General features: G+C 41.0%; 1 protein-coding gene across 1 annotated transcript in view; it reads right to left on the reverse strand.

Moving 5' to 3' along the window:
- LOC102384121 (S phase cyclin A-associated protein in the endoplasmic reticulum) overlaps positions 1 to 15,713 on the reverse strand; it is a 140,854-nt gene that overhangs the window by 69,388 nt on the left and 55,753 nt on the right. Inside the window, exon 6 of the mRNA XM_025210842.1 lies at positions 2,405 to 2,505. Coding sequence (XP_025066627.1) covers positions 2,405 to 2,505 — 101 coding nt within the window. The remainder of the gene's footprint in view (positions 1 to 2,404; positions 2,506 to 15,713) is intronic.

The raw sequence follows: 15,713 nt of genomic DNA on the forward strand, positions 1-15,713 counted from the left end.
TGGGGTCAGGGCTGTGTAGCTAGGGTTGCCAACCCTCTAGGATTGCCCTGGAGTCTCTAGGAATTAGATACATCTCCAGAAGACTACTGAGAGTCACTTGAGAGATAAATGATAGGGAATTCATTAAAATAAATATTAAATGTTAAAACCAATTTGTACAGTAGTCCAGTGGGTTTTTAAAATGTAACAGTAATGTGTATTTGCCTTCCTGAGTACAGTACAGTAGATCAGTCATGTCCTTACATCATGTGATAAAACTTCCTGGAATAGAGTCAAACAGAGCTGGCAACCCTATGTGCAGCACGGATCCCTTCTGGTCCTGCAGGGCTGGGGCCAGCAGCGACAGCAGTCAGAAGGAGCCGCCACCACCTGGGCTGCCTAGAAAGGAAGTCCAGCTGTGGAGCTGCCCCAGCCCTGCTGCATGCCCAGGGGGTGGCAGGACATGCCACTGGGGGCTGGTGCAGAGCAGGGTAGGTTGGGGCTTTGCTCAGGTTCCAGCTGATCTGCTCTGGTGGGGATAAGTCCAGAGTGGATGCAGGGCAGAGCTGGGGCTACATGTTGTTGGCAGGAAGGTGCTGCCGAGCACGTGGGCTCTAGGTTGTTGTGGGGTGGGGGCGGGTGCTAACTACCTCAAGGAGGGTTTGTGCAGGGGGTCCCATGCACACCCCACCATACCCACAAAGCCTCCCAGCAAACCCCACAACTACACCTTCCCTCACACAATCACACACCCCACAAACACCATATCCACCCCACCCCCTCCCCCACACACACCCATGTGCTTCTGGGGGGGAGCCCTGCTCACTGCTAAACACCCTCCCCACTATACGCACACCCCATACTCACCTCCCATACACTTTCCCAGTGACCCTCCCCACAAACCCCATACCCACCCACACATCCACACAAACATTTCCCCCATAAACCCCCCATAGTCACCCACATCCACACACACCCTCACAATCTCCCCCACACTGCATATCCACACACATCCCCACAGCTCCCCACAAGTGCCATACCCACCCCTCCATACTCCCCTACAATATACAAGAGTAAGACTTCATTTTGAGCTATTAAGCAATCACCTCTATATACACCACACAAACGCACACAAATCAGGACAAAAATATTTTTTAAAATAAAATTAAAATGTGTTATTGTCAATGTTTGATTTTTAGCACATAATTTGTTTTTTTTTCCAGGTACAAGATGACAAACCCCCTTCCCAAAAAAGGAGTATTTGGGGGGGCAAGGAGAAGAACTTCTGGTAGCAAAGGTCAAGGGTTAGGGGGGTTGGACTTCCAGTCCTAAGATGGCGACCAGGGGGCAGGGCACCTGTCAAGGGACAGGGCTACCCATGCAGCCCTCGACAGCTCACCAAAACTCATTAAGCAGCCCTCCACCCAAAATAACTGCCCACCCCAATCAGAGTGCAAATAAAGCATTATGGACAGACAGACAGAAAGACGCATGAAAGTGGGGGAAATTCAAGAATTGCTGCATGAAAGTGGGGGAAATGCAAGAACTGAGGCCCCCGGTTTACAAACATCTCAAGCCTTGTTCCTCCCATACGTATCAGACTGATCACTCCAGACATGAACGATAAACTGCAATGAGCTAGTAGTTCCATCTTCCTAGCAAGCTTTCAAGTACTATTGCTTAATACAACTGTGTATCTCTAGCCTGTAAGGAATGTCCCCTCCCTCACCTTCTCTCCCCAAAAACTATCAGACTTCATGATAATTTGACCCCACAAGATAAAATCCTTCTCCCAAACAGGTGACTAATTAGACCCACAACACTACAAAATGCAGGTCTCCTACAGCTAGCAGGACAGAATGCAGGTCAATTAACAAGAGCCAGAGAAACCTAGGGAAGCCTATGTGGAGAGAGGTGCAAGAATCAATCACCTGGCCCTATCCCTTTGCTCCAGCCAAAAGAAAAGTGGAGGACCTCAGGAAGAAGTAGGCAGTACTGTACTTAGACTCCTGGTGGCCCCGGGCAAACTTTTAGTATCAGGCCCCTGTTCGTCAGTGATAATGATAATAATAATCGGACAATGAAAAAAAAAACAAACCATTTTTGAGACCCCTTTCTGTCCAGGACCCAGGTGACAACCCAATTTGCCTACGCCTGTGTCCGGGTCTGGTGATAGGGACAACCTCTAAGTTTACAATACATACACTTCTGCTTTCCTACTCACTCCCCCTCCTGGACTTCTTTACATTTTCTGACATCTACATAAAATCACCTTTTCTGTTGTACACAGTTGCCAGGATATTATTTTAAACAAACAAAAAAAAGGATTTTTAAATGTCTGGTGTTGGCAATACACCCCTCTGCATTGGGGTGAATTTCACAAAGGAAGAGTATTAGGACATAGATGGAAAAAAAATCTGCTTACCGGCTTTGAGCATCTGCTTTCTCTAGTTTTTCCTGTAGTTGTATCCAGTCAATCAATGCCTTGAAATCTCTTACATAGTTGTCTAGCATCATTAGGACTTCCTGGAAAAGAGCAGTCTACATTAGATATTTATATTTATGACATTAAAGGAAAGAAATAGTATAGGAAGTAGGGAATTCTGCAAAAACCTAATCAAAATCTAAATATTTTACGTTAATAGTTGAAGTGGTAGAATCCACTATAGGAAAGATTGCAATCATTTTCTTTTCTGACCACATTTTAAGTTGATAATAATTTTCTGAAACATATACCTCTGGGGCTGAAACATACCAATCAGTTTCTGATGAAAGTGGAATTCTAGAAAGTGCTTGAGAAAAACAGTGCACACCTTCAGGGTAAAAAGAACATTAAAAAGACTTAACCCATCATAAATAATTCTTGTGACCTTTTTGACAACAACAAAAAAGGCAAAGGATAGAATGCTGACACTTGGCAAGGCAACAGGTCTTACAAAGCATAAATGTCTTTGAATGTCAGTGATTTTTTGTCTTTTTCTGAAACATTAAAAAAATATAAACTAGGTATGTGCCGTACACAGGTTTCTACATAGGCTTTTTTGTTTAACTTATATAAACTGCATAGTGAAGGAAAATAGCACTGCACGTATTTTCATAATTAATTTGGCTGTGGAATAAAGAGTGCAAAAATGTTGGAAGGGCTACTGCACATTTTGTAAGGTGAGAAGGAGGGAGTCTACTCTGAGAAACCATAGAACTTTAGCAGTTGGGGAAGACACAAAGCACTTTACATAGTTCAGTAACTTCTCAAGTACATAACAAAGAATCTTCCTGCACAGCTCTTAAACTGGTGCACAGAACTAGTGCCACATGATATTCTATTCTGCTTTGGTATCAACAAAATTATATTATAATATTATTACAGAATCTTTATTCTGGGAACAGTAATTACTGGGAAACAGAAAAAGGTATCAGCTTGTAAGCTGAATATATGTGGTATGATGTTATTGTGAGACAGGATGTAAGGTTTATATGCACTTTTCTGACAATAACTGCATTTTTTGTAAGCCACTATATTCCAAATTCATGACTTTGGAATCTTCAGGTATTATGTATGCTGTCCTTATATTTTAGCAATTCTTTCATTATTTTGGAAAGATACTGTTGGATGAAATGTTGTTATTCAAGTATTTATTAAGAAATTTCTTAAGTTATTCTAAGTAATCAGACAAACTTGAAGCCAGCCTTACACTGCACATTAGATTTCAGTTTACATAATGACAGTCTTGAGTGATCCTGAACCATCTAATAGAAGTTATAATGTATGTGCTGACCCAGTACAAAAGAATATCATTCCACAGATATGTAGATCTATAATGCTAATTTAATATAAGTTCTCACCTCTAAATATATATATATAAGGATGTTGTAATAATGGCTTAGCAAAACAGCATGAAGGGTCTTTATTCCAACCAGTTGTTTTTTTTTAAAATGATTCATCACCCATTAGTCTTCCAATCTGTTTAGGCTTTGGAAGTGTATTACTTAGGCCAAAGTTGCACTTAAACAGTGAAAAACATTACAACTAAAACAACAATATCCCCTTGCAAGGCCTGATTTTCCTCTTTACTCGGGTAACATTCCTATTCATTTCACTATGATTAATAAAAAAATAGTGCAGGACTGAGCTCCTAGCACTTTCTTTTCCTTTTTTTTCTCCTGAGCTGACAGCTGGCTATACTTATGAAGAAAAACTTGAAGCAAATTATTTCATTCTTTAATTCAGAAAAGTCCATTTCAACCTTGTACAGAGGGGCAACAGATCACTCATACCCCAGGAAACACTCAAAATATGACTTACAACTAGGACAGAAGTAGTGCATAGATCATATACTAGACATATGCTTCCAGATGATTCACTCAAAAGAAAAGGGAGAAAGAATTTAGTGACAAATACTATTAAAAATATTTTTAAATACCAAGATTGTAGATTTGTAGGTCACCTTCTAAAAATATAAAGGCAATTAATGCCACTGTAAAGGAACAAACTCATTCCAAATAATGTCAAAAAAAGAAAATTGCACATTTCTGGTTTGTTAAAATGAGAAAAAAAAAAAAATGAGAAACCTGTCCTACTTTTCAGAAAGAAAACATGATAAAAATAACAACAATAATAATCATTGCACAAATTACATCTGAATTGAATAAAAGCTTGTAATTGCTTTGAATTGTGAGGTTTAATTTTTAACAAAAGTACCAGTAAAATTTGCCCCTTTTATCTCCATTGGCAATTCCTTACATCTTATTCCACACACTTTCATCTTACTGGAAGTTTTGTGTTCAAAACAAATGATGCCTACAAATATTTTTAAGAACAAATACAAGTGGAAATTCATATGCATTTGTTTAAAAAATATTCATTTAATAAAGGAATAGAAGCCTGTGCAACACACATTTTTATGCAAGGATCTAAAACTTCCATTTGAGGATACTCACACAAATATCCTCCTAACTGGAATATACTGCAGAGCTATACACACCACAGCCTTTGCCATATATAATTTCCACATGCATCTGGAAAATTGCATAGTTCCATATAAAATTAAGCAGCACATCATTGATACTTTATACATACACACACACACACACATATACCTCCATTTTGTGTTCCCCACAAAAAACCCTATTTTTGTGAAAAGGCTATTTGTTTGCAGTGCCAAGGTAACTGGCAAGAAAAGTGTGCTACAAGACATGAATCACTTAAGCATTTTAGCCAGCCCTTTTCCTTCAATTTCACTACTAAAATTCCACTTTCTAATTTAATCCATCTCAGTTTTAGTCAGCCATTTTACCTTATGCTGAATGTAATTAACAAGAAGAGACCAGAAAATAAAAAATAAATTATTCTGAATTAAATCTTAAGTCTGTCACTGAGACTTTTCCCTACTGAAAACTAAGTATGAATTATACTTCTGAACCTGGTTGGCACAAAGAAAATACAATAAATGACTTAAACAACCTATTTTAAGGAATGTTTAGCTACGAGTTATCAGAAATGATCAGAGCAGTACCATGCAGTTGTAATCTGAGTCATGTTTTACGAACAAGGGAATACAAACAAGACAAGCAGCTGGAGCGGCCCCTATTCACTGATGCACATCTTTTTCCCTAAAGCTATGAAGGCCATTTTGTCAAGCAGGATGAAGCAGAACAAAAGTGGCTCTGAAAGCGCCGTTACAGGCATCCAGATAACTACATATAGATGTACAGCTAAAATTACCAATTAGTTTACCAATTGGCTGCAACGAATTCGATTGGTTTGTAATTAATTCTGGTTACTGGCGCATACAGCAGGACGGTTGGCGCCATCCCTTTGTCCTACTGACACACAATACTAGTGCTCAGGGCCCTAGGGTCTTGGACATCAATACAGCTCTCTAGTTCACCTACAGTACCGAGTGTAGTAGATATACCCTATGGTGCTGAAGCAGTGGAAACTTGTACCACTTGAGAAGGTGCTGACAAAAAGGAACCTTTATGGGGTAGACTGCTGCTGCACTAGAGTCAAGACAATTTTAAATCCCATTATTTTTCAAGGTCATGTGCATCCCATACCAATTTTTAAAGGGCCAGTGCAAGCTAAAAACAAAAGCCTGAGATTGGAGATAGAATTAAAACCAATGCCTACAGGAAATTTAGTAACCTGCAGCAAGAGTGCTTAAAATATCACGGTATCTTTTATTATACCAAATAAGTGGAATATCAGATTTACCCAAAGAACCTTGTCTGTCCTTAGACGAACACGGCTACAACCTATACCCGTGAAGATCTTCCACCACCATTCTAATGAATGGTCACTTGGGCACACTTTCACTTTCTACTTTAGTGCTTTTCCCTCTCTCTACAATCATGAGCTTAATTTTCAACCATTACTACGCTTGTGTTTTTCCTTGTTTTGTTTTAATTGGTACTTCACACTGTTCTTCTAGTACTCATAGCAAGAGCTTTTCACCACTCCTCCCCATCTATCCTAAACAGCTTAGAGAAGCCTTACAATGAAGAAGGAATCATGAGCCTGTTAGCCTGTAACTTGCATGACCTATATGGCTATGTGCAAAGCACATAATAAGCTTGTTTAGCAATCAGAAAATTGCCTTATGTGACAATACACAGTTAATTCCTTTAGCATATCTCAATGATTATCAGTGCTCTGCAATTAGTAGTTATGAAACTGCTAATACCCTGCTCATTTCAAGGGCCTATTAGAGGTAGACACTGATAGTTACAATGTACCAAGCCTTAATGACATGTGAACAACTGAGCAAGCTGTGAAATCATGATCTGATTTACAATAAACTAGCATTAATGAGGTATAAGCAGCTGAAAGCAGACTGTTCCTACACAAACTAGCAGACAGGCTTAAATCAATTTAAGTGACACCTTTAATACTGACCACCAACAGAATCAGCAAATGGCCATTGTGAACAATTTGAATGGCTGCCTGCCTTAGCTGTGCTCTAAGATACCTACAGCATCATCCTTAAAAACTAACATCAATACTGTATATTTTCTGAAGGGGAAAGAAAAAGAATTTGATTTCAATCAGTGTGTCTACAGTTTGTCCACTGAGAAAGCTATTTAAATTTAGGCAGTGGGCAATACAAGATGCTGCAACACTTAATACATGCTGATCTATAGTCACTAAAACATTGCATCCTATAATTCATTTCACAAAGACATGCAGACATATCTTTTCCAGGCATAGCAAAATCTTAACATCATTGGAGTCAGATCAGATATTAGTAAGATCCCATTATTTTTACAAAACATATTATAGTTTATTGGCTAGCAATCTTTCTTTTGGATTACAGAATACACTTCCCTAGTTACACTGCACAGATCAGGCTTCACAAGTGGGAAGATGATCAGCCAAAAGGATGGCTTCTGTCCAATTCATCATGCCTCCTAAATTATGCACGGATTTCAAGATGTAATTCAATGCCTACCCAAGTCAGAAATAATGTACATCCTTTTCATCAACTGCAATAGGCTAAAGGGATGGAGCAGAGCAATATGGAGCAATGTCAAGGGAGGAGAGATGCAGTGGCAGTATGAGAGATCATAGAAAAGCAACTCCTGCTTCTATATGATCTGTGCTGTGATGAGGATATGCTGTGTAGGAACATAGGATTTCCATATTGTTAGTACTGATCTGCAACAGAGGAGCCCTGAAGACTCAAAATCTTTTCCCAATTCTGGAAACCAGGACTGGAAATTTTGTGAGATTCCTGACCTCTACAGAAGAATAATCCATAATAAACTGTTACCAAAAACATGTATTATCATTTTTAGGAGGAGAGGAAAAAAAGAGACTATTTGGTTTGGATATTGTGTAATCATTTTGAAATAGTATATTTTCCATTCACTCTCCCATTCACAAATACATAACAAACAAATAAACAAGATGGGAATGGTGGTACTTTCCTAACAGCAACACATAGCAGTGAAATGACATAATTATGTCAATTAAACATGGACATAAACATGTTATTCCAAGGTCTGCAAAATTTAGACTATTTTCCCCCAAAATTCTTTGTTAATTTCGGATGATACTTACACAGTTCATTTGGAATTGCAGGTTTGTCAAATCAGAGGTCATTTTTCCGTTTGTTCTTGTGCACAAAGGCTAACCTAGGATTTTTCTTTTTTTCCCTCAATTTAGCTAAAAAAAAAAAAAAGTCTGTTTCAATTTAATCTCTGCATCTTAGACTAACCTGAAAAGACTGAATCAATTCAGCCTTGGGCTTTTTGACTATCTGTACTTAGCCCCTGAGCATCTCTCTGATCTCCTTCTCCTGCTTGATCGGTTGCTCCAATTTTTGCTTCCTACCTTATCTGCTGCCTGTCCCCACAACAGTCTGCTGCATGCCATACATACAGGCTGACTGTGCCACAGGTTGGCCACCCCTGTGTTAGGCTATCCAGTTCTTAAAACCCTAAGGAACAAATCTTCAAACACAACTTTCAAAAATGAAGTCCAAAACATCAAAAATACCCTTTAACTTGCTATAGGTCAAGCAGGGGACACACAGGCATTGTCAATATCTTACTACTCTAAGGACAGTAAATAGTTGGTAAAAATATGCACAAAATTGAAGGAAGGAGGACCGTGCCCCCCACTGCAGAAGAAAATATACTTCCTTCCCCTTGTTGGAGTAGAAGTGGAAGTCATTCTTAGTCAATCTAATCAAAAACCCTTGTGCCATCCTCAGTCAATAAAAAATTGCAGTAATATAAGCTTTAAAAAAAAAAAATCCTTAAAAATACTGGTGGCCCTTGCACCGTTCTAGAATCCAAATGTTCAGTGTCCCATATCTGCTCTCAATTTCTTTCCTCATCAAAGCAGCTATTCAAGAACTTCAAACAGGAATAGAGTTAAGAGGATTAATATGTACCTTCAAGGGTATCTGGCTTCCAACAAATCTCTCACTGGTTTTATACCTAGTCTTCATTGACTTTTATTTACTCATACTTGGTTTACACTGGAGTGATTAATCATTCTGGGAGCTTTAGTTAAAGTGCCCCCACCATCATTTTGAAACATGGGCACACTGAATACATGATACAGAGGCTGCTAGAGCGTGTTAATTAACACACTCCAGCAGACTCAGTTAATCAAGTCTGCTCATATACGTGCTAATTAGCATGGGTTAACGCAGATGTCCAGCACATGTATAGGTACCGACAGAACTGATTTAGGTCAAACCAGTTTATGGAACTTCTGTCCCAGACCCCCTCCTGGTTCAAGTTAATTCACAGTTCCCCAGCATCCCAGGATGCTTTGAGGCCCTAGGCCATGCTATCTGCTCCAGCAGAGGGTTGGCCCCACCCCCTCTACTCAAGAGCCAGAGCACTATCACTGCTCCAGCTGGCTGAGAAGGGAATGGGGGAAAGGAGGGAACCTGGATTTGGACCTCAACCAGGGTCTGCCTCATGGAGTGGGAGCACCCCCACCCAGGCTTTTCCCCCTCTCCCTGCTGGAGCAGATAGCTGGCGGGGGGAGGGGAGGCAGCACATGGCTAGGCCCTGGCCTGGGCTGACACACTGAGACTTAGGAGGGGAAGGGGTTTAAACCCCACTCCCTGGCCTGCATGGGACCCCAGGAGCAGTCTGCCTGGCAGGGATGAAACCACTGACAAGTTTTTCCCCACTTCCCACACAAGCAGAGGGGAGAGGGGCTGTCGCCAGGCCTGGCCTGGGGCCAACATGCTGAGGCATTTGGGGGCAGAGGGGTTAAACACCCTCCCTGTCCTGCACCAGACCCCAGCTGGGGTCTGTCTGGCCATGGGGATGAAGTTCCTCCCAGGCTTTCCCCACTCTTCACTCAAGGAGAGATTGGGGTGGTATGACCAGACCCCAGCCCAGGTCTGACACTCTAAGCCAGAGGAGGGGAGGGGAGTTTAAACCCTCTCCCACCCTCCGTGTGCTGGAGCAGGGCCTGGTCATCCCCCTTCCTAGGCCCCCCCATCCGCTCTCCACTTGAACAAGGAGCAGGGAAAAGCATGGCAGGGGCTGCCCCCCACAACTGGGCAGACCCCGGCTGGGGATCCAGTGCAGGGCAGAGAGGGAGTTTAAACCCCCTCCTCCTCCAGCATGCCAGGCCAGGGCCTAGGCACACTTCTCCCACTCTCCACTTGAACAGAGAGCAGCCTGGCAGGGGTTGCTGTCCTCCCCCCCCCCGACAAGCCCCTGCTGGGGTCCCATGTGGGTCAGGGAGGGCATTTAAACCCCCCTCCTCCCACATCATGCTCAGTGGGCCAGCTAGGACCTAGCCACACACATCCCTCTGTTCAAGCAGGGGGGGAAGCCTTGGAGGGCTCCCAGCTTTCAACAGTGGCTTGCAGGCTGGGGGGGGAGGGGTGTGATCTAGCACCCACAAGGTTTTGGCCTGAGCCATTGCAAGCATGTGGCTGCATTTCCAGAATCAAAAGTGAATGTCTGTTCACTTGCTTCTCAGTTCAATCTATGCAGTCCAGACTAACCTTCAAAAATTGAACTGATTCATCCTGGGCTTTCTGACGGTTTGTAACTTAGTCTAAATTACCTTTGTTAATGAGGAAGGAGGCTAAGCCATTGAATGACAATCAAGGAAGTAGCCAGAGAAGGCTCAGCTACACACTAAAGCACTGCCTTTCTGCAGAGAGAAACTGTTCTACATCTAAAGCCAATGGGTCACCAGGAGCCTGAGCCACTTGCTAGGTTCCACTGCCACAGTCCCAACTACTTGGCCACTGGCCCTGCTACCACTGCATACCCCATGCCAGATCCAGAACTGGAGCTGTCACCACTATTTTCTCCATGTCAGAGGCAGAGCTGCTGGCTCTGCACAAAATGTGTCAGTGGCAGCAGCTTCAGCTGTGACATGGGACATGTGGTGGAAGCTGGAGCTGCTGCTGCTGCCACATGTGCAGGCAGGAGCTGGAGCTGGAGTTGATGCTGCCAGAGCCACCCCATGCCTTCAGCTGGATCTGACCTGCAAGAAGCCCCATAGTTCTGGCCCAGGACAGGAAGTAAGTCTGACACCCCAATCTAATCTAATCTAGGATCTCTCACTTCACCTGAGGGATCACGTGGTTTATGAAAAATACAGCAAGAGAATTATATGCAATGGCTAATGGGAAAATTTATCACCCTCTTAGCCTTTGGGGTAGTTTCAAAACCACTTTGTCTTTGTTTAATACACCAGGAGAAAGATCAACCACACAGGTTGCAACTCTCCTAGCTCCCACAGAAGCAATCTTCTAAGAGAAACAAAGACTATTATTCCAGAGGTTCAAAGACTGAACGTATCAATTCAGTAACAAATCAATTCTACACCAAAAAGATTATTACAGTTTATTTGTCAGTTGATAAGACTTTCAAATATCTAACTAACTGAGAAATAATTAGAGACAGAAGAAACCTCAGCCTGGTAGCTGGTAGGAAGTAATAGATGGTAGTGGCTCTATCCTGCAGCTGAAGCTACACATGAACTTTTCAAAAACAGTAAGCAATATCTCCAAAACTGAAACTACAAAATAAGTATTTTCTTTTGAAGCATATAACATTATTTTAGATAGTCTTAAATATTAGCAGGATCTTTTAATTTCTTTGGGGAAAAAAAGTTTTGCCACCAAGAGAGAGAGAATTCAAGCTGCTAGGTGGAAAATATTTTAGATAAAGATGGAGAATCCAAAAGTATCTTTTTTTCAGAAATCCAAGACTGAGGAGGAAGGTGGAAGACACACTTGAGTAAGAAGAGCAGATCTAAGCAGAATACTTACCATATTTTCATAAGTAACGTATGTTACATTAAATTTACCAGGCCCTGTCTTGATGCATCTTTCTCAAGCCTTTGGGTATTCAGTGAAAAAAGTAAAGTGACACAGTATACTTCTCCCCTATCAAATGTAGAAGTTAAGGTATCTGATGTTAAATGTAGGTGCTGGCACTGTACACAACTGTGCACAGAGGTATCCCAAAAGACCCACAGGACCCAAGAAAACCAAGGCTGTTCTGATTATGACTTTTTTTTGCAGCCAGTTGAATAAAAAATACTGAGACTGAGGGTAGTTGGAAAGGTGGAACTTTGCAAAGAAATAATTATTTAGGGCTGTACAAAACAGCATCTTTTAGTTTCGACTTCTGTTTCGACGTTTCAACAGGACAGTGTTTCCTTTCAAGTTTTGTTTCATTCCGAAAGCACTGTTCCATTTTGTCAAACTGTTCAACATTTCACCCATAGGCTATAATGGAGAAGCATGAAACTGCCTATAACCTTGTAATTTCTTGCCTGATTCGGATGAAACTTGCATGGATAGTATCCCCTGCTAAGGCCATGAAGCCTGCCAAGTTTCAAGGAGATAGGTACAGGGGTTTCTGGGAAACTGCACCTCAAGCTGCTGACAAGCAAAACTCGTGGGGGGGGTGCGTGTGCGAGAGAGAGAGAGAGAGAGAGAGAGAGAGAGAGAGAGAAGGTGAGCCCTCACTGGCCCTGAGACCTCTACACAACACGGTAGTGTGCCCCAATGAGGTCTCCTCCTCCCCTACAGCCTCATCCCGGTCCACCACTTTAAATGACAACAGGTAATAACTTAGTAAGCAGCACAGTAGCACCAGCAGCATCTCAGGCAGCTAAACAGTCACAGCCAATATCAGAGCAGTCCTTCCCCCTCTCTTCCCACCCCCTCTCCTTACTTTGTTTCCCTGCAGGCAAGCCCAGCTTCAGCTTCGAAACTCTAAACATTTCAAAAGTTTTGAAACATTTCTCCTGCACTCATTTCATTTTGAGGCTGTTTCGAAGCCCTTCATTTCATTTCAATTTCACTGTTTTGAGCTCAAAACGAGTCAAAACAGCGTTGAAACGAAACAGCTGGTGAAATTTTGCACAGCCCTATTGATCATTGCCATGATTCTGTTTTGTTTTGTAAATCATGATTAGGCAAAAGTTCTCCATTCCTCTTGGGATAAGGAAAATAATAAGACTCTTTTTTTTGCTATTATTTTTGTTAATACCTAGAAATAGTAAATATTTTGTGAGATCTTTCCTTCTGGCCCACAAAAAGGAATATCCAGATTAATTAAAAGTTCTAAAACCAACCTACAGTTTAAGAAAACAAAACAAAACAGGAAAGCTTCAACCCTGCTTCACACACTATGAAGAATAAAGTGTGAACAGCAGAGATCTACTTGTTCTAAGAACCTGAAGGCCATGGTATCCAGAAGTAATCAATTCTGTTCCATCAGAACAGATAATACTACCTCCTGTGTTTAATATACTGCTTTGAAATGTAAATTATGGTTAACTCAGATTATTTTATGTATTTTATGTATCCAGACCATTTAACTAATAAAAACAATTTTAAAACTATTGTTTTTGGGCCTTTTAATTGAATTCTAATTTCCATCAGAATAGATTTTGAGATAAATCACTATGTAAAAAAATAATAAATAAAAAGGAAAAGCATTATTCACCATTTTCTAATACCATAATACATTAAAATTAAGTCCATATGAGTAGCTAGTCAGCTGGAAAATTGCTTAAATAAATGTTCATAGGTATTGAATATTCACCTCACTTCAAAAAACACCATCCCTGATTTAATTAAAAAACCTACATTTATCAAGTTTAATAAATTATCTTTTCTTTAAATAAATAGAAGTTTAAACAAAATTTAAAACAATGATTTAAAGCAAGCACAAAATAGTTATTTAAAACACAATTCAAATTGAATATTTAAATCACTTGGATTTACCTTGAATATTGCGGAATAGAAAATATCCATACAATTTAGCATTACAACTTTATTTCCTGTCTGATCTTATACTCATTAATCCTTATTTAAACAAAATAAGATTATTAAAGCTTGGTAAATTTTGTTTCTTAAAGAACCAATTAAACCATTTTCATTATATTTTAAGTATAAAGCATCAAACGCAATATCAGGATATCAATCTGTGCTTTCAAATACCTCAGTTCCAAACCATTTAGCAAGATATTGCCTTAGTCAATGTCCAAAGCTTGGAGAAAATATACACAACCACTGATCTTCTTACACACATTTCCACTGTTTGCATCTGTACCACAACCCTTTCGTCTGCAGTTTCAACCACAACCAGTCACCAGAGCCCTGTCCCATTTGGAAGCATTAAACATTATCCTCTCTGACAATGTAATCAATAGTCATGCGCTCCACCTCATAAGACTGAATAACTGCAATATGCATAATTTTAAAAAGTTTTCAAGCTATCCCTGGTTACGCTGAAGTTATTAAATGCTGGTAAGAGTGTCACATGCTACTTTACAAAGACAAATCTTTTACTGTAATACAACCTTTTGCACAATTAAAATGTTTAAAATAGCGCACTATATATTTTTGCTTTTTAAAAATATTTGGATAAAAATAAAACAATACAAACATGAAATAAAAAAATCAGAACAAAATGAATATTTATTAGCCTTATATTGATATTTTTAATTAAACCCTGCACTTATTAAATCTTATTTTCAGATAATTTAAAAAATAAAAATATGTATATGCTATTATAAAGTCAAAGGGCACTTCCAAACATAATGAGCAACATGTTGTTGCCCAAAGAGTTTTCAAAGAACACAGACACGAAAAACAAACATAACAATATGGAACAACATGTTTTTGTTTCTCATCATCTGTGTCTTTTAGTACCTCCCGTACAAGTAGACTATATATAATTTACTTTTCAACTCTGATTTGTCTGATCAGTAATACAAGACAATTCTTTTTTATATCAATAGTCTGGGCCTCCTCTAAACATACCTGACAAGTACTACAAAGAAAGCTCAGAAGTAAAATTAATGATACTTTCACTTTTAATATAGACTTTACTTCAAATTCTGTAAAGAGTTCCAGGTGTGTATATATGGTGCTCTAAAAGCCAGTTCTCACCATTCTCTCCAGCACCGCCACAGAGACCAGGCATAAAGGAATCCAGGCAGAAGCTTCAGCGGCATAAGAGGAACAAATCATTGGCAGCTTTGCTTTTAGAGAGGCTATGCTGCTCAGGGACAGGAGACAGAGGAGCAGCAGTGTGGCAGCGAGAAGCCCCCATGGGCACCAAGGATGCCAGGGGCAAACCTGGGCATTCCCGGGGGGAGTGAGAAAGCACCCTGCACCTTGGGAAACTTACCGCCGGGACAGGCGGAAGCAGAGCAGGAGCCATGTGAGCTGGAGTTACACCGGCTCTTCAAGTGGCTGCTTCCTGGGCAGGGCAGCAGCCAGCTGATTGCGGCAGCTGATGCCACTGCCATGGGAAATTTAAAAACCCTGATGGGAAGCCAGTGGGGAGAGAGAGGAAGCCAGCTGGGAGCACGCTGAGCAGGCGATGGCTCCAGACGCTGGCTGTGGTGGCCCGAAAGACACTGCTCCGCAGCAAAGGAGAGGGAGCGGTTTCAGGCATTACACTGGGGACAGACAATCCCCAGTCCTTCAATTTTGAAGCATTACAGAGGCATCTCTCTTGGAGGGGGACACCAGACTCCTGGGGCTCAGCCCCTTGGGATCAGGGACTGAGGCTCCAGATGTATCAACATCCAGGCGACGGGTCAGATTGCCAAAACCAATGCCAGATCCCATAGAAAAGAGGCCTATGTAGATCATCAGGGCAAAGAGTGGAATACCCAAGGAGTTGGCGAATGGACGGGATGTAGAGGAGGTAGAGCCCCGAGGAACACAGCAGCACACTTGTAAGTACCCCATCTTCGGGTCGATAGGGAA

This window comes from Alligator sinensis, unplaced genomic scaffold (assembly GCF_000455745.1).
Source record: "Alligator sinensis unplaced genomic scaffold, ASM45574v1 scaffold319_1, whole genome shotgun sequence".
NCBI classification, from domain to species: domain Eukaryota; kingdom Metazoa; phylum Chordata; order Crocodylia; family Alligatoridae; genus Alligator; species Alligator sinensis.